The sequence below is a fragment of the Melanostigma gelatinosum genome, assembly GCF_949748355.1.
Source record: "Melanostigma gelatinosum genome assembly, chromosome: 15".
Taxonomy (NCBI): domain Eukaryota; kingdom Metazoa; phylum Chordata; class Actinopteri; order Perciformes; family Zoarcidae; genus Melanostigma; species Melanostigma gelatinosum.
In genome coordinates this window covers 21,063,029-21,083,539 of record NC_136648.1, presented here as the reverse complement: position 1 = coordinate 21,083,539, position 20,511 = coordinate 21,063,029, and the positions used below count along the sequence as shown (strand labels likewise).

The following is a 20,511-nucleotide window of genomic DNA, read 5'->3' as shown; positions in this document are numbered from 1 at the left end:
TGTCAATTCCTGCACACAAATTATTAGCTCTGCAGTTGAATTATTGAAGTAATGATGTTTTGGACACAAAGGCCTTTTAGAAGTTTTTCGACACCAACCTGCTCTGATAGTCAGTGTGTACTGACTGCAGTCGGCTTCATTGTGAACATCTACAAAAAAATCTGAACAGGTTCCTTCCAAGATCACAAATGTCTTGTCATGCAAGATGCTATGCTACACTCTTGACATTTTAGCTTGCAGACCACAGAAGCTACTATATCTGAAATATGTCCTAAATATAGTGTACATTCGCATATTCATTTTATTTTAGGTGTCTAAAATTATAATACATTTTGATTTCCCCCGTCTGCAGCAGTACATGACTTTTCTTACCTGTCGGTACTCCTGTCTGCTTCTCCAAACTGGAGGCGTGGATCATCTGGATCTCCTCCATGTGTTGAAGATGAGCAGCTGTGTCTCTATCCCTTTGTCTCAGTGGAAAGAAGTTGTTCTCTCCCATAATGGTGCATCTCTATCCAAAGGTTGTTTGGGTATGGCTAAAGACAGAGATTGTGATGCATGCTGATGTCACAGCACCAGAACACGAACATTCAACATGGAACATTCTAAATCTAATCTCTGTGTCACCTCATGGAATCTCCTCAATCACTGACTTCACTGATCCTCCTGTCAATGCTCTTCTCCAGGTGTGTCTGCAACAACCGCTGCTGGGTTGTGTGATTGAATGAACACAACCAGCTTAATTTAAAGCCTTTATTTACGCTTTAACTTAGCTTAGTTAGCTGTTTATTACAGTTTAACTTAGCTTAGTTAGCTCAGAACTAAGCTAACTTAGCTTAGTCAGCTGTTAACTTTAGCTTAACAAACTATAAACTATACTTGAAAACAAATCGAGAAGCAGAAATAACATTCAACCAGTTCTGAATAAAGTGAACGAACCGGAGCTGAAATGTCTTTAGTTTAATAAACACTAGTCAACAACAAGCTAATGTTAGCTGTTGTTAGCTGTTAGCTAAAGTTAGCTGTTAGCTAAAGTTAGCTGTTAGCTAACGTTACATATGAACCAGGATGTATAAAGCTAACCTCTACTTACACTGTGTGAGTTGAAGAGTTGAATGTTTCATATGATCATGAAACAGATTAACTGTTAACTGTTATTTCATAACTAAATATTTTCACTCATCAGGTGATTATCGATTTTTTTTACTTTAGGTCAAAATAACTGCAAATGCTGCATTCAAGGGTCCTCGTAAATTCTGGTTGCGTAGTTCTGCATGTTAAAGGGAGAAAATATATTTCTATAAATATATTTCTAAAGTATTGAAGAACAAGTATATTTCTCTGTAGGATAAGACATTCATTCAGCTTTTATTTTTAAAATAAATACTCATAACACACCTTATTTGTAACATATATATGTATATATATATATATATATACACACACAACAAGTTCACGTTCATTGTTGGAAAGCTGTTAAGCATTCCAACTATTGTTCTTCGAATCTTTATTGTTGGAATGCTGTTAAGCATTCCAACAATCTTTATTCAACTTCTTCTATTTCTTCCGTCCCACCTCTTCTTCTCCTTAATTTTTTAAGCTACAGAAACCGTTCAACTATCAAAATGTTCAGCTCTTATTCAGCTTTTATTTTCAATGGGATCTCTCTCTCTCTCTCATACAGTCATTCAGGTCTTGGAGACTTTTAGAGGACCCCCCCCCCACACACACACACACACACACACACCCCCCATTTTAAAATAAAAGCCCACATGATTTGTTGCAGCTGTTACGTGTTGCTAATTAGTGTTGCTAATTAGTGATGTTGGTAAACATCCAGTCTCACAGACACACATGCACTCCTCTCTCTCTCTCTCTCTCTCTCTCTCTCTCTCTCTCTCTCTCTCTCTCTCTCTCTCTCTCTCTCTCTGTGTGTGTCTGTGTTCTTCTCTCTCTCTCTCTCATACAGTCATTCAGGTCTTGGAGACTTTTAGAGGACCCCCCCCACACACACACACCCCATTTCAAAATAAAAGCCCCAAAGAGTGAATTCTAATTGAAATGCTTGTGATGAAGCCAGGCATTTAATAACCTCTGTTTATGTGTGTCAGACATTATGATTATGTCTCCTCTTAAGCCTCCTCTTAAGCCACAGAAACTGTTCAAATATCAAAATGTTCAGCTCTTTCAGGAGAGGTGTGATATGACTTTTCATTTTTGTAATCTTTAAACTCTTTGAATTATTAAGCTTTTTGCAATTTGTTTTTGAATTGGATATCTATTTTCAGCAATGTTTTTGTGATTAATTTCAGTTGTCAGCATTCCAACGCATTTTCAGCAGGAAATGCTTTTTCTAGTTCCACTATTTCTTCCGTCCCCCGTTTTGTCGCAACGCTTCTTCTTCATTTTTTAAGCTACAGAAACCGTTCAACTATCAAAATGTTCAGCTCCTTCAGCTCATCTCTGCTATGACTTTTTCTATTTCTAACCTTTAAACTTTTTGAATTATTAAGCTTTTAGAAACTTTTCTTTGAATGGGATCTCTATGGAGAATATTTACAAATCCTCTTAAACTTCTTCAACTTTCAAAGCCTTCAACTTCCTCATACTTTCAGCTACAGACACCATTTCAACTTTCAAATGTTGAGAAAACCCTCAACTATTGCCAACATGATTCAGCTTTTTGATATCCTTTAAACGTTTTGAACTGCAGCAATTTAACTTTTATGATTTTTCAGCCCTTTTCTGACTTTATAATGGGTGTGTATTGCGCAGCTTAGAGTGTGTGATGTCACCACTAGAGTGAAGAGCAGCTTGAGATTCTTGTGAAAAAAACAGTTGTGTTTTGCCACTGTGTCCACAATCTTCACTCTTCATGCATAAGTTCTGGATGTAGAAGTAGCTAATATTGTCCTTGTCGTAGAAAAATGACTGTAGAATCCCACAGATTTCCACATTTGACACAGAAGCCGTTAATTGAGAGGAAAACCAACTTTCTGCTCCATAGAGACCAATGTTAAATTTTGCTTCAAAAACATCTTCACAGAACACGGTACCCCATTTCTAGATCGCCAGTTAAGCCACATTTTTTACACTACAGACACAATTTTTACAAGATCTGTTTCTCAAGTCATCCTCCCTCTCAATTATTAATATCGGAGCAATAGGAGCTACGGTTATGGGAGTTTTGATGATTTGTTTGAGAGGTGTTTCCCTGTTTTATCTCCATGAAATGGCTTCAGGCACACAGGTGTTCGCGATTGAGCCAATTAGTGATGTTGATAAACACACAGACTCGCGCACATACACTCCTCTCCCTCTCTCTCTCTGTGTCTCTCATACAGTCTTTCAGGTCTTAGGGATCTTTAGAGGTCTTTCCCCCCTCCTCCACCCCCCCCCCCCACACACACACACCCACCCCATTTTAAAATAAAAGCCCCACAGAATGAATCCTAACTGAAATGCTTGTGATGAGCCTGTCATTTAATAACCGGTTTGTGTTTATCTAACATTATGATTCTGTCTCCTCTCCCGTTCTCCCCCACACCCCACACCCCATTTCAAAATAAAAGCCCCAGAGAGTGAATTCTAACTGAACTGCTTGTGATGAAGCCTGTCATTTAATAACCTCTGTTTATGTGTCAAACATGATTATTATGTCTCCTCTCCCCCTCCCTCCCCCACCCAGTCCCACCCTTTCAAAATAAAAGCCTCATGGATTAACTGTATTTAAACGTTTCGCCCAAAATTAGGCTTTTTTGTTGAAATGATTTTTGAGATTCATTTCAGCTTTCAGCATTCCAGCGCATTTTCAGCAGGAAATGCATTTTCTAGTTCTCTCTAGTGTCCACCAGGGGGTGACTCCTCTGGTTGTATAGAAGTCTATGAGAAAATGACTCTACTTCTCTCTTGATTTATTACCTCAGAAAACATTGTAAACATGAGTTTATGGTCTCAATCTCTATTTTCAGGTCTTCTTCAATACAGCACGATGTTCATTCAGTAAATTATGGTCCATTTAGAGCAGTGGCGGGCCGTGCATTTTATACCTGGGCCTTCACTGCTGTCTTACCACCTAATAAACTCATGATGGCGCCACAGCTACGGTTATTTGTTTCTAGGGGTGTAACATGGCTTACAAACTGAACAATAATACTGGTGCATTTGGAAAATGCAGAAGCTTAAATTGTGGTAAATATAACGTTTTCGGTGGACACCGGTCTGTCTGTCTGTTTAGTTTCCGGGTCAGCGTCTGACCCTGGAAGCAAAACAACACGCACGAACTCACGCTACATTCTCCCCGCAGCGTTTAGCTGTTCCCTACTGATTCAAACAGGGCTAAGCAATCGCCACACAATCCCCATTTCTCCAGACCATCATTCTTGTTTGTAAAAGAAAACAGCCCAAACTGATTCAATTATCCGGACCCTAACCCCACGCAGGACGGGATGCTTCGTAATTAACGGACAATGCATATGGTCAAAATCGATGTAATTAACACAATGACAAGAGCTAACTCACAAGAACCGTCACACATATTCACAACAAAGCATGACAAAACAATCCAGCAACGCTCACATTAAGAGCAAGGGCCATTCAAATATTATTTACATCAGGGAACAATATATAATATACATATCTAATATCCATAAACGACACGATAGGCAAAATGAACACACTGCAGATATAAAGAAAACAAAATCAGTTTCACTTACCAAATGCTGTTCTATTTAAATACAAAGTCCATCCTCCTCTTTGTTTACAAAGAGGTCAATAACTCGGCTGTGCAGTCCATCCGTGCGTTTCAGTTCCACCTTTTCAGTATTTCCCTATTCTTCTTAACTTTTTCATTGTGGAGCTCCGTTTCCCTGCGAACTTGTTCGTTGATCTGGAGACCACTCGGGTCCTTCCAAACGTTTTTAAGAGCACCGTAGCTTGCAAGTGTCCCGCCGTACTTTGGTGTCGTGTAGCGGCTTTGCTCAGGCAGCTTAACAATGTTTTGTAGTGACACACTTTTTTGCCATGTAAACTATTGATGACCTCATGGCTGCTGGTGCGTTGTGTCTTTACATTTTGTGTCGGCATGTCTGTTTGGTAACTGTGCACAGGGAGTGTGAGAGGGAATGATGGCAGGAAATAAAAGTGTATGTACAGGAGACTATCTGCTCAATACTAATATTTCTTTGTAACGTCTGTGTGTGTGTTTACTGTTTTCCTGCAGATGTCCAGCAGCTGTTGGAAACAGATGCTGATGGAGAGGACTGTGGAGGACCAGAACCAGACAGGAACTCAGATGCAGATAGACATCAAGGACCAGATGCTGATGAGAAGACTGTAGACTCTTATGACAGTGATGATTGGAAGGAGACCAGAGAACCTCAGTCAGGTTTAAACTCTGTGAAATCTGATGAAGTCCATGTCAGTGAATAGCATGAAGATCCTGCATGTCACACCTACATGGCTCCTCTTTGACAGCTGCTTCTCTGCACGTATGTCCACACATTTGTTTATTTCAAACACAAAGTTTATGTTCATACATTTGTCAAAGCTACAATCATGGACGCAGCAAAGAATGCGTCAATTATGTACAAGCTCAGGGGCTGTCAGTATCAGGGGAACCCTCTGGCCTTCACCGACAAAATGTCATTTCAAGAGATGTGAACCAAAAGAGACTCAAAGTGCTGAGAAGGAAACACAAAACTAATACAAAAAGGGGCAACACATCCACAAAGAGACACAATATTACTCCAATGAGACTAAAACAACTACAAAGAGACTAAACAAGTACACAGAGAGACTCAAAATGACTACAAAGAGATGCAGCACAACATATTGTCTTATTTTACAGTTGATATGGTCCTTATTTGCAGAACACGCAGATACAGAACAACACAAGCATTTACTGACAGTTGTGTTTCTGGACATTTAATGAATGTAAGTCAATAGTCACAGACGGCTACAAACATGGCTGATAAGAGCAGTGAGAATTAACTAAAACAGTCCAGTTGTGTGCCAAAAAAACAAAGCTAAAACCTAAAAGACACTAAAACGCTCTGTAGAGAAGCAAGAGGAAACGATTCAAAATCTGAACGTGGAATCAATAATCAATGCTCGCAAGTTAAAACAATAGGAAAAAAGCACCATATTTCTTCCGCTGCGTTATGTGCCATGTAGTGTCAGAATTACCTTTTGAACAGAGAAAGATGACATGCACATTTGTATGAATGCAGTCCATTCATTCGTGTAGCTTACAGCAGCGGTTCCCAAACTTTTTAGGCCACGCACCCCCTTCTACATCCCGACCGGGTTCACGCACCCCCAACCCCCCCCCCCCCCCCACACACACACACACCTTAAAAAAAAAAAAGCAACAGAGCCGCATAAAAATCGGACGAATGAGAGAACAGTTTGCTCACGCGTGGCGTTTGTTTACAAGATAAAAAACACAAAAACTCTTCCTGCACCGTGCCTTCGAAAAGGTAACGGACGTAACGTTACGAAGGTAACGGACGATTGGCCACATCTGTAGGCTCGTCTACTTGCAGAGAGTAAAACTCACTCTTCTTCACGCGACTGACTAATGTAGCCAGGATGTCTTCGGACAAAGCATCGATGCGCGCGACAGTGTTGTTGGACACCGGGATCACGTCCAACTTTTTCGCTTCTCTCTCTCCAATCATACATTCCACCATCTCTTTAACATTTTTCCCTCTCCACCACCGCCTCTCCTTCTCCCTATTACGCGGTCAGAATACTACCACAACACGCCGCCTGTCTCCGGCAGAAATGCGCTCATCCACGCACGGGAACAACACCGAGTTGTAATATATACCTCCATAACACCCCGCCACTCTCGGCTCATACCTCCCCAGCAACGAGGCACATCACCCGGTCACAATACCTCCAGAATGTCCCCCGGGCGAAATCCGGGACTTGGTTTTATGGTTCCGAGTGGCGGGGCGCTCACCCGTTGTCGCTGGGACGCGAGGTCTCCAGCCGTCCCCGCCGTGAGGCACCCGATCGTCAGGTCTTCAGCCCTCGGAACAGGCCGCGGGTCAATAACTTGTGGGTCGCGGGGTAGAGGCGAGGCAGATCACAGAAAAATAATAAAGACTAGAGTACAGCAAAGATATGTTGATGAGAAGCGTATTTGTAATGCGTCAAACACAAACGTAATCAGGGAGAAAATACGTTTGTGGTAAAACGTAATTGAGAATGCATTTTAGTTTTGGGGGAACGTAATTTTTAGGAGACAGGACTGCACCGCCATTACATTTTTCCTCTCGCGCACCCCCTAGAGGCAGCTCGCGCACCCCCAGGGGTGCGCGCACCCCACTTTGGGAATCCCTGGCTTACAGGAAATGCACCAATGATCGTCAATGTTAAGAACACTAGAATATTTGCCACAAAATGACATTCATAAAAAAAAAACCTGCAACAATGAAAAACCCACATTGTTCAATAAAAACACACTGTAGCTCCTCCTACAGTACGTAACACAATGAAATGGGTGTTTATGAATTATACATGTGATGGCTCAAACAATGAAAGAATGTTTAGAACTTGTGGTTATTGTGGAAATTATAGAAAATTGTTCTTACTCCCCTGCGTTATGTGGTGTGTCAGAATTACCTTTCGTATACAAACAGCAGCACTAAAGCCGGTTGTCTCTTGTATGAGTAATGATGTGTCGCTTCAGAGCTGACTTGTGCCGAAATCTTTCGTCACACACTGAGCAGCTGAAAGGTTTCTCTCCTGTGTGTGTGTTCTCATGTGTATCTTTAAAGTTGAGTGCTCGCTAAAAGAGTTCTCACACACTGAGCAGCTGAAAGGTTTCTCTCCTGTGTGTGTGTTCTCATGTGTATCTTTAAAGTTGAGTGCTCGCTAAAAGAGTTCTCACACACTGAGCAGCTGTAAGGTGTCTCTCCTGTGTGCATTCTCATGTGTATCTGTAAAGTTGAGTGCAGGTTAAAAGAGTTCTCACACACTGAGCAGCTGTAAGGTTTCTCTCCTGTGTGTGTGTTCTCATGTGTTTCTTCAGATCTGATTTTCTGCCAGTTGTTTTCGCACACTCAGAGCATGTAAATAGTTTCCCACCAGCACTACTTCTTGAATTAGGTCAGGAACGAAGGAGTCCATTCTCCTAGACATGATGGATGCATACAATTTGTAGTCCTGGTTTAAAATTGAAATCGGTCTATATGAGCTACATAGCATTTTGTCCTTGCCTTCTTTTGGAATGACAGAAATAATAGCTTCACTCCATGAGGGTGGAGTTGACATATTTTCAAGTGTCCAATTAAAGGAGTTCAAAAGTACTGGAGTCAGCTCTTCCTTAAAGATCTTATACAATTCAGCCGGTAAACCATCACTTCCCAGTGTCTTATTATTTTTTAAATTATTCACTGCAGGTTCCAATTCTTTTTTGGTAATCTGTGATGTCAAGTGGTCATTCTGTTGTTGTCCATTTGAAGGCAGGTCTATAGATTTTAGGAATGAGTTTATATTCCCTTTAGTTTCTTGTTTTGGTTGTGAGTATAGGGTTTTGTAATATGTTTGAAATGCAGTGTCGATCTCATCTAAGTTATTGCTTATTTGTCCTGATTCAGGGTGAAGTATTTTATATACTGAGTGTGAGATCTGTTTTTTCCGTATTTTCTTAGCAAGTAATTTGGTAGCTTTCGGACCTATTTCATAATATGTTTGTTTTAGGAATTTATATTTTTCTCTGTTTCTTCTTTATAAATATCCAAGATCAGATTTTTTATTTCTTTAACTTTGGTCAACGTTTGGGTGTCTTGGGTCTCAGCATGTTGTTTCTCCAGTTCTTTTAGATTATTTTCCAGCTGTTTAAGTTTCATTTCCTTTTTTGAGAGCTGAGCTGAGAGATATTAACTTGCCCCTGATCACTGCTTTTAAGGTGTCCCATAATATATTTGGGTTAATCTCCCCATTGTCATTAAAGTCAAGGAAAGTTTTAATTTCCGATTTTATTTGTTGTACCGCTGTTTTATTATTAAGCACACTTGTATTAAGTCTCCAAATTGTTTTCTTTGGCCTGCTATCCAAATGTAGAGTTAAATACATTGGTGAGTGGTCAGAAATATCTCGAGTTCCTATCTCACAGTTCTGAATCCTATGTCTATCATTCTGAAACGTAAAAATATAGTCTATTCTTGAGAAGACTGCATGGGGGGCAGAATAAAAAGTATAATATTTTTCAGATGGATGCAGGTCCCTCCAAACGTCAAGTAAGCCCATCTCATCAAAACCTCGTCTCAGCAATTTAGACTGCAGGGAGATATTTCTCTTATTATTTGATGTATCCCATTTATTACTTATTACCGTGTTAAAATCTCCTGCACATATTAGTGTGGTCATTTTGTTTTCAATCTTTCCTTGCACAAGAACATATCTGCCTTCACTGTCTCTGATCTCCCTAACCAAGTCAAAGTAAATAGAGTTATGTATTAATATAGCGACTCCTCTTTTTCCGGTTTTCAATGAGCTATAAAATGTGTTCTTGTATCCAAATTGCTTTAATTTTTCATGTTCATTTTGGGATGAATGCGTTTCCTGTAGAAATATAATTTAGTGTTTTTCCCTTCTCATTTTTGACATTACTCTGCTTCTCTTAACCGGATTATTTAAGCCGTTCACGTTCCAGGATGCTACTCTGAAGTTACTGTATCCCATAACAATAGTTCAATCTGTATGCGTTGGCAACATAGATACATGTGTTGGAACAAAAACAAATAACAAAAACATTATTAACAAATATAAAATTTACTTCCAACCTCAGGGTCTTACACTGCCCTGTCATCTTCATATACCAGCTATTCTGCTAATGGAGAATTAATCCTACTTAAAGTAGGGGCTCCCTCTCTGCAAAAAACAAAGTCTCTTTCCCTCTTGAGTGGACCAGTCATTTAGACCTCTCCCGGTCATTTGTGCTCATTCATATATAGAGAAGCCCGAAACAAGCACGAAGTACAAAAAACAAAACAACAAAGCGGTGGGAGTAGGGATCAAATTGTCAATATATCAAGATTATTATTATCGATGCAGAAGGGGGGGGGGGGGGTTGAGGGACATATGATTATGTGTGCGTGTCTACGACTTTGGACATTTTTTTTGTACCTTTTCAGCAGTGTGTGAAATTGGTCCGTCCGTACTGATGAATCCCAGTAGTTTAATATTCATACGTGTGAGCGTTAGTGCTCTTTGGACCTCTCTCGGACCCGGCCGGTGCCGTCCCCGGTCTTTCTGCTACAGTGAGCGCCTTGTGTGAGTTTCTGGTCCCAGCTGGTGTCGGGCGTCTGCGGCAGGTCCAGGGAGTAGCCTCTCGTCCTCATGTCCTCGGCTGCTTCTGTGGCGTTGTTGGAGATGCGGGGGCCGTTTCCCCAGTGGATCCTTATCCTGGCAGGGTATGGCGTCTGGAAACGTATTTGGTTCTCCTTAAGAATCTTCTTTGTCTTTGTATTCTTTAACTTTATTGTTCACGTCAGTCGGGTGATCGTGTGCAAACGCCACCACTTTCCCTTCATAGGTGATCTTTTCAGCCCAAGCTGCTTTAAGTATTTTGTCTTTAATGTCAAATCTCTGGAAGTTAACCAGGATAGATCTTGAGACCGTTTCATCTTGTGGTTTCGGGCCGAGTGACCGATGGGCTCGCTGGATCTGTAGGTCAGAGTTTGTATCGAGGGCCAGCTGTGTCTTCAAAAAATGATCCATGAATGTGAGCATTGAGCTTCCCTCCGTGTCTTCTTTAAGCCCGTATATGCGGATATTATTCCGGCGTGATCTTGCTTCCAGATCCGTTACCTTGGCCTGGAGGTACCTGCCTCAAACCCTGCTGTTTGAGGCAGTAAAGCAGAGCGTCCTTCAGCTCGGACTTGACGGTCTCCGTTTCCTCGACACGATGCTCTGCTTCTGCTAATCTCCATGGTTACTGACATCTGCGACGACATTTTGTCGTTTTTGATTCATCTCCGTCTTAAATTTGTTGAATTCCTGTTTAATGTCGTTTCTAAAGTCATTTTTAAAATCATTTAGTTCCTGTTCCGGTTTTCAAGCTTTGTATGTCTTTGCACAGGTTTTGGATGGCTTCAGCCGTAGACATAACCCCCTCGTCTGCACGAGGCTCCATTTTCTCCACCGTGGTTGTGTTGTCTTTCGTTGTTTCTTGTCCTGTTTCTTCGCTGTTCTTGTTTCTTCTCGATGCAGCTTTCTTGCTTCTAGCCCCACTCATTCTGGATCATTTTAGTTTTTTAACAGCTGTTCTCTTGTGTCAGTGGGGTCTTTTCTTCTTAATTTGACCAGGAGAGTTTTCGATCTACATCGCCATCTTGAAACGCTCACCGGAAGTTAACTCACTGTACTAGTGATCTGTATAAAAAAAACTATGAAATTGTAAACAAAAAAATTAAAGAAGATCTGAGTAATTGGTCAACACCGCTATTGAACTTAAGTGCGAGAATTGATATTATAAAGATGTCCATTTTACCTAGACTACTGTATTTATTTATGTCACTACCAGTTCAAATCCCAGCCAGACAATTCCAGGAGTGGGACAGACAGATCTCCAGATTCATTTGGAACGGAAGGAAACCAAGGGTTAAATATAACACGTTAAGCATCAGTAAGGAGGGAGGTGGTATGTCTCTCCCTAACCTTAGAGAGTATTTCCATTCCGCCCAATTCAAAATAATAGTTCTTTGGTGTGATAATGGTTACGAGGCTAAGTGGAAGGAGATGGAAAATGAATGCAAAGGTATTCCAGTACAAGCAATGATCGCAGATCATTAATTCATGTTAACTTATCGCGCCCATCTGAACCCCATTGTCTCATTCACCCTGCACACCTGGTTTGACGTTGTAAAGCAACTAAATCTGTGGACCCAGTTAAGAACACTTGGATGGCTTGCATATGACACAGAATTTACACCAAATAGTATAGATTCTAGATTCAGGTACTGGACCAAACAAGGTATTACTGCTTTCTGTACAATAATGGAGAAAAACACATTACACAGCTTCCAGATATTGAAGGAAAAATACAATTTAGAAAATTATGATTTCTTCAGATATTTACAGTTACGGCAGTACTTTTCAAAAGAAATGAAGAGACATGAGGTAAATATGGAACCGAATGAAATAATAAAATTAATAGTACGGGCATACATTGGCAGCTCCAAATCAGTCATTTCAAAACTTTACCAGGGAATCGCAGAGGAACTACCACAACATATATCAAGGAGAGATGGGAGAAAGAACGAGAAGATCAAATATCCAGTCAGCAATGGGAGAATATGTGTGAAACGGTGTTCACTACTTCCTGTTCAATGTATTGGCGTGAATTTAGCTGGAAGAACCTTGTTTGTTTCTTTATTACCCCTAAAATGAAGACATACTGAGTCTCAATAAACCATACATGCTGGAGAAATTGTGGGGAGGGTTGTGCAAACCACCACCATATCTTCTGGTGCTGCTCCAAGATACAAACATTCTGGCAAAATGCTTGGACAATTATGCAGCATATTCTTGGGCAGCAGATCTTATTCACATGCAAGTCACTTTATTTGGGTGATCTACCAGAAGGAATAACAGGAAATGACAGATACCTCCTGAAAATATTAACGGTAGCAGCAAAAAAAGCAATTACTCGTAAGTGGCTACAAACCGACCCACCTTCAGTCGAAAATTGGATTGAAATCATGAAAGAAATTCACGATATGGAAAGACTGACTTTCCTACTGAGATTAAGGAAAGACGCATACATAGCAAGATGGACAAAATGGACCAAATATTTGTCAGAACAAGAACTTGGCTGGTGACTTGCCCTCCCTAACCTTACACAGGGTTTTTTGACTCTGTTCATTGTTGAAGCCCATTATCTTTTAAGAAGACGGGTACTCTCTTCAAATAGGATGTTACTTCATCTGTTCGAATCTAGATCTTAACATAAATATTGCTGTGTATAGAACTCTTCCAATACATCATTTTGATATCTGATCCTGAAATTATGGTTGACACGAGTGACGGACAATGTTGTTGGCATGCCGCATGGTTGTTTTGATGTATTTTTTATTTTTTTATTTAACTATTTGTTTAAATGTATTTCCTCCTGGCCTTTTGCCATGTGCATGAATTGTTAGTATTATTTCTTAGTTGTTTAGGATTTGTTTTTATTTGCAACAAAAAAAACCTTAATAAAATATTTAAGGATAAAAAAAGGAAAGATTCATCCTCTGTGGAAAACAACTGTACCAAATCTCATGGCAATCCATCCAGTGGTTGCTGAGATATACATAGTCACATGGATGCATTTGAATTTGTCTCCTAATTGACTTTCCATTGGCATTAAAAAAAACAGACAAGTCGTGTCCCTGTAAACCAAACTAATAGATTTCAACATGTGACACTGGGCTGAACAGGATGTGAATTGGTCCTCTATTAGAAGACAACCTTGGTGTTCCCTGTACACACACACACACACACACACACACACACACACACACACACACACACACGTATTGAAAAATACATCAAAATGTGCGGCCTGATCGGGAATCGTGTGCCATCTATTTTTTTGAGAAATTGGCCCCATAATTAGCTTAGCCATATAGTTAGCTCCCATCATTTCCAAAGGCTTCTCAAACAAAGATGTACATATCCAGCACAGAAATGACGGGAGCCATTTGTGGACCGTCCATCACGAATACAAGATTCAATCCAAGAGTATGAACCTAAAATGCAGAACAGAGAGTAGCGCTATCTCAATTGAACCTGAATGACACTACCGGTAACATTGGCGTGTGTATATATATTGCGATTTCTTCGGGCAGTAGAAGCCACACTGTCAAAATTTCTTTCGGAACTTTCTAGTTATTATTATGAAGCCCGATGGATAATATACAGTGCGCTTTGGCACAGGCAGTTTTACTGCCTTGTGCCACAAAGCCACGCTGAATAATCTTTATCCAAAAGTTTGGCGCGCTTCTCCTCACACAGCGTTGCCAACAGCAGCGTGAAAATACAGGTCAAAATGTGCGGCCTGATCGGGAATAGTGTGCTATCTATTTTTCGGAGAGATTCGCTCAGCGGTTTCCCCGAAAATCCCAAAAAACGGAGAAAAATCGGCCCATTGACTTGAATGGGGTTTCGGCGTGAAGAGCGCAAAAAAAACACTGAAGTTTGGACCCATATTGACGAGCCATACTTTAACGTAGAAACATGATTCAAAGTTTAAAACGTAAACAAAACGCTGCACTTTATTGAGCCAAAGGGACATTTTGATAGCTAGCACAGTCTTCATGAAGTCACAGTTCAAGTTTCAGGAAAATTTTGGGTCTGTTTCAGATTTTATAATGGGTGTGTATTGCACGGCTCGTTAAGAGCTAGAGCGAGAGCATAACTGTCAGAGTGGAGCGGAGCTTGAAAATCTTCTGTGATTTTTCCAAACAAATTGCTCCAGCTCCCACAATTTTTACGCTTTATACACCATTTTGGCCAAAAAGCTTGGAAATGTTGTGCTGGTCACAGTAAAGTATCTATGGCAGCGGTTCCCAAACTTTTTAGGCCGCGCACCCCCTTCTACATCCCGACTGGGTTCGCGCACCCCCCCCCCCTTAATAAAAAAAAAAAAAAGAAGCAACAGAGCATTTTAAGCCTTCATAGCCGCATAAGAATCGGACCAATGAGAGAACAGTTTGCTCGCTCGTGGCATTTGTTTACAAGATTTAGTCCGCTGTTAAATGTTGCAGTGTGAACACAAACCGAACAAAGGAGCAACTGCAACAAAGCAAACGAACTGAAGGTGTGAAAACGCCCTGAAACACTGCAACAAAGTTTCAATAACTTTCAGTGACACAAGGCGTCACTTTTAAAGAGCAATACAGATGTGAGGACACACGCACAGGCTCAGAGGCAGATTATCACATTTAATTTACAATTAATGAGCGACTAATGTAGCCAGGATGTCTTCGGACAAAGCATCGATGCGGCGCGACACAGTGTTGTTGGACACCGGGATCATGTCCAACTTTTTTGCTTCTTTCTCCCCAATCATACATTCCACCATCTCTCTGGCAGCTGGCAAGCTCACGTCTTCGGCGATTGTGTGCGGTAGCCCCTTTCTCACTATTCTGTAACCAGATATGAAGCCCGTAGTGCGTCATTTATAGACCCAACACATGAATGAGACTGCAGTTGTTTTTGGCTGTTTTGTAACTCCTCCAATTTCGATATAAACAATGTAAGGGGCTTTTGACTTGCACTGGCATGCTTGGTGTTCAGGTGGCGACGTAAATAAGAGCTTCAGACTGTTAGCCAGAACCTCGCTGCACACCACGCACTGTGGCTTTGGGCAATCTGCGTTGCCAATCCAAGTGAAGCCCAGACACACATACTTTTCATCATATTTCCTCTTGTTTTTCCCAGTCTGATGCTCACTCTCGTTTCCTCTTTTTTCACCTTGACTCCGCGATGGGCCGATGTGCTCCCGATTTGTCTGTGCTGCACCTCTCCGTTCCCCTCGCCTCCGATTCCTCTCTCTCTCTCTGTCCCTCTCCTCTTTTACGACTGATAGCTTCAGATGTCCCACCTGACAGTTTTTAAATTAAAATTAAATTTTTTTTAAATATTTAATATTATTACACCATCAGACCGCCATTACACTTTACCTCTCGCGCACCCCCTAGAGGCAGCTCGCGCACCCCCAGGGGTGAGCGCACCCCACTTTGGGAATCCCTGCTCTATGGAATCCAACAGACTTACACATTTGGCTCAAAGAGCCGCAGAGCGACATGAATTCCAACCAACTGCTCCATTAGACTCCATGTTAAATCTCACCACTAATTTCTCAAAGAAAGCAGACGGTACTAGTTTTGTCTATTGCTCTGGAGCTCACATTTTTAACACCACAAACATAAAAAACACATCAGCGCGTTTGGCAGAGTCATCTTTCTCACGGTATCCATATTTTGGCACTCACACTCCTGCTAATTTGTTAAAAAGAGACAGGGGTTTTGTTCAAAATCACTGATTACTGCAACGTTTCTTAATGTCACAACAGGTGGACACACATGTGAACCACGGATTAATGACACCGTTTACCTTCACCATCACAGTGTGAAATACAATGTAACTGACAAAGTTAAACGCTGATATGGAGAAACTGCAGTCTAGCGGCAGGATGCCGTCATTTCGCGGTTCACAAAATGGCCGTGCATTGTGGGAGATGTAGTTCATGGTCACTGTATACTGTAAAGCAGTATAGACTTTCATTTTAAGACAATCATTATGCCTTTCATATGGAAGCCCATTTCTGGCAGCAAAAAAAAATACAAAAAAAGATGAAAAGTTACTTGATAATAAAAATATCCCCATGGCCCAGTTGGTGCAGCCACCTGTAACCATGACACTGACCAGATGTTTCCAGTTGCTGTTCAATGAAGGTGGCCAACTCAGCCACATCGGATCTATTCTTTCTACGCCAGAGCTGCTTCAAGTTTAAAGACCTTTCAAGGGTGTTTCCTCAGTACAATCTGTGAAGTATTTCATGTGTTAAAGCCACGTTTAATCTTCAATGTACTCACAATTCATTTCTATGTCAAATGTAGAGTAACCAGCCAAAGAGCTGCTTCTATGACTGTTGTGTTAAAGTATCTTATAGTTTCAACTTAAGTCAAAATTATGATACTAATTTCTATCTCATCATTATGACTTTCTATCGCATCATTTCGACTATGGGGATATTTTTATTATGCGTTATTTCCTGTACTTCCATCTCATTTTCTATAGTTGAGTAACTTTTTAGAAGAGGCACTTTTAACAAGTGACCGATGGATGAAACGGATGGAAATCAACACAGCGTCCTGTTTCTTTCAGTGCAAAACTTTATTTTGATCAAATTAAACATAAAATACATCATTTACAGTTTCACACCTCCAGAGTGACATGAAAAAACAGTCAAACTGGATAGAATTTTTTTTTTTCCCTTCAAGAATATCATTGATATCATTGTGTCCTTTACATATTTGGTCGACAAAGAATGAATCATACGAAAAAGAAAAACACGTGGACATTTCATCTTGAAGCCTTTAGAGCAGACCACGGTCACAAAACACTGGAACAGACGGCGGCGCTCACTGAAACGGACAAAACACACAATACCAACTCCTCTTTTTATTTCAGGGTAACAAAATGTCTGAATCAATAAATGACCCTGATTTTGTAGTTGTCTCCCTCACTTTCAATATGTTATTATGAACATAGCACTGAGGTTACCTGTTGTGATTTTGACCTTTTGCTTCAGTTATCACTGTGACATCAAAGCAAATGCTGAATAGTCTGCCTCGCAGCATCAGGTAATTACAACATTTAACAACAAAAGCTCAAAGGGTGGGCTGAATCAAACTGTGCACAGAAAGATGAAGTTAGCAGTCATTGAAAGACATTCAAGCAGCAACGCTGGCTGTGAAGGAGGGCTGCCACCTTTCAATGGTCAAGTTTGAACAAATGAGCCGCAACACACAATTCATATGAATGCAACCCACAGAACCAGAACCAAAGCTGACGGTACGCAACAGTGACGTTCTGTCATAATGTTGTTTTAATTTTGTGTTGAACCTGCCTTTATTGCTTTTGTGGCCTCTTTGGAGAATGGCATGCACTATTTGATACATTGTAAAAATATGTATTTGTGCAGCTACCAAAACTATAATCGGCCTTATAACGGCTTGATGTGCTAAAACATTTTGAATTTTGAGTTTGCTGAGTTTATTCACACTCAAACAGTAATCTGAATTTGGGACACAAAGTGACAGCTCTACTGTGAAGGCGGGGCTTACTCCTTATACGTTTGTATATAAAGCATACACTCAATGAAAAGGCGTTCTCTAACGTTGTATAATATCTGAAGTTGTACTTTGTTGTAGAACAATGACTGCGGTGAAATTAAAGATTGATATAACTTCCAATATGATTCAGTTCAACCACATTTCTGACAGAATATACACTTAATCATGAAGCTAAATAACGAAAGATTACGCCATAAGCCATGTATTCTTTTTGTTTACGGCACAAACAATAATCAAACCTGCGTTAACAGGAACACACGTGAGTGAAAGAGGACAACTCATGGAACTAAATGCACTGTGTTCTGAAAAAGGCGATCTTTAGGCGAAGGTCTCTCAGGACTGCTCCTCTAAAATGCTCCTTTTGTACAACACGGGAAAAAACGACAAAAAAAAAAGTAGCTCCCTCCAGTCTCAGCCAACCTACCGGCATCCACAGCTCAGCCTGAAGGGCAGCAGAAGGGCACTTAAGAAGATACAAACTTCACTTCATATTTACTGCGGTGCATGTGGTCAAATCCTGAAATAACTGCTCTGGTTTTTTTTTTGGACTGACCCAGTTTCCAACACTTCAGTTTGCCTTAGATGACACACGTAAAGCATGAAAGGCTCTTCAAAATGGGTATTTGGTTATCTTCGTATTTTAAGTCCAATTCAAAATACAAAATTGTCCAATTTTGATTCGAGTCCAACCATAATTGGGCTGATTCATTTACATTTCTACATCTGTTACTTCCAGTTCACATAATGAAATGTCCCCTTTTGAAAATGCCTTGGTACACACATGTTTGGCTCCATGTGCAGTGAAGACAGGTCAAGGGTCAGGTAGCTTCATCACGTGGATTGCGTGCCATCTGTATTTTTAAAAGTTCTACAATTTCCTCAAAGCTCATCAGTAATGTTCCCAATCTCCAATATAGAGTCTGTGGTAGTTGGCGGTTGCCGTCTTTGGCCCTGCGTTGGTCAACATCTTTCCTGTAGCTGACTTTGTTAAGAGAAGTCACAGTCCTCAGCGCCGTACAGGTCCGCTAGTCTCCTGAACCTGGGCCCCCAGTCACTCAGGTAGTGGTAGTCCTGCTCAGCCTCGGACGACACTGAGCCCAGTGAGCTCAGGGACTCCGCCACGGAGCCTGCGCCCTCGTAGGCGTAGGTGGCCAGCGAGTCGTACGGCGGCGCCGTCGGGTTACAGTCGTTCTCCAGCACTTTATGATTTATAAACTCGCGGACATCCCCGTTATCCCGTGATGCCATGACGACTGGCGGTGGGATGAGGTCGGACGAGGCGGGGGCCGGTCGGTGATGATGTGGCGAGTACAGCAGGGCGTCAGTGGGGATGATGTCCCGCCTCTGCTTGGCCGACGCCTCTAAAGTGGCGACGGCGTCCGGGTGCCGCAGCGCTCCGATGTCGAACGCCTGGGTGTCCTCCTCTCCGCCGCCCTCGTCGTTGTAGCTCACCACGTTGTCCCGCACGTCCTCCTTGGAGATGATGAGAGGCTCCTGCTTTCTCTGTCGTTTCAAAGCTGTGAATAGAACCATGATCACTGCAGGAGACAACAGCACAAAGATATGGGGTTAGACATACAGAGAATGAATCAAAGGATCATTTCAGTTCATTTCAAGGGTCTCATTTAGGTAGCTTTGTTTTTATTGCTTATGACAACAATACTACTGAAGCCAGAGCCTTCAGCGACCAAGCTGCTCGTCTGTGAAACCAGCTTCCAGTTCCAGACACACTCACCATATTTAAGAGTCGGCTTAAGACTATTAACTATGAACGCTGATAGCTAGGGCTGACTCAGGTTTGCCTTGGACCAGCCCCTAGATATGCTGCTGTAGGCCTAGACTGCTGGAGGACGTCCTATGAAGCACTGAGCTCCTTTTCTCCTCTTCCTCTTCTCCATCTATATTTATGTCCCATTAATGCACTAACTTAGCTTCCTCCCAGGAGTCTTCATGCTTTCTTGCCTCGCAGGTTTTCACGGATCGTGTGTTGAAACAAATGAATTGAGCCGACATGGGCGTACAAACAGCCTGATTTGGGTGGAAATCACACCAAGCCCCACTCTAGGTTAAATCTCACCTCTGTGTGAGATCCAAACCCAACACTGGGGTCTCATTGGATGAGGGCCATAGGCACCACGCGGATCCCTGTGATTTGGCCATGACGTCACTGAGACTATAAACATCAGCGCTACCTACAGCCCCGAGACATCCCACGCGATTGGATTCATATGTATGGGGACACAAACAACGCTGATGCTTTTTAGAAAACCCTGGGAATAGTTCTACAATCACTGGTCCAACAACAGACTGTTTTGGATCCCGAAGGAGGAGCGGAAAACTTGCCCTGTACTCCTCCAACTTTAACCTGCAGAAGGAAAATTCACAGAATCTATAGAGGAAGAGAAGGATAACTTTGACATTCAAAGAAACACACCGATCTCAAAGTAAGAGGTGATTGTCTGGGCAGAGATAGGCTATAGTGCAGGGGTTCTAAAATGACATACCCAAATTAAAATGGCTGTAGCTTCTGAACCACTCTGACTATATGCATCAAAAGTGTCAGAACACCTGTAGGTCATACAGAAACAGAGCAGTGGGCCTTTGGAGTCAGTCAAAATTGAAGATTGTTGTCCGCATAAAATAAAAAAGT

General features: G+C 41.5%; 1 protein-coding gene across 1 annotated transcript in view; it reads right to left on the bottom strand.

Annotated features, from left to right (window-relative positions):
- Positions 1-17,005: 17,005 nt before the first annotated feature.
- The window catches only part of LOC306789541 (cadherin-6-like), a gene marked incomplete at its 5' end in the record, with an annotated part of 34,549 nt that continues 31,043 nt past the window's right edge, over positions 17,006-20,511 (bottom strand). Inside the window, one exon of the mRNA XM_079285536.1 lies at positions 17,006-19,399. Coding sequence (XP_079141662.1) covers positions 18,849-19,399 — 551 coding nt within the window. The 3' untranslated portion in view covers positions 17,006-18,848. The remainder of the gene's footprint in view (positions 19,400-20,511) is intronic.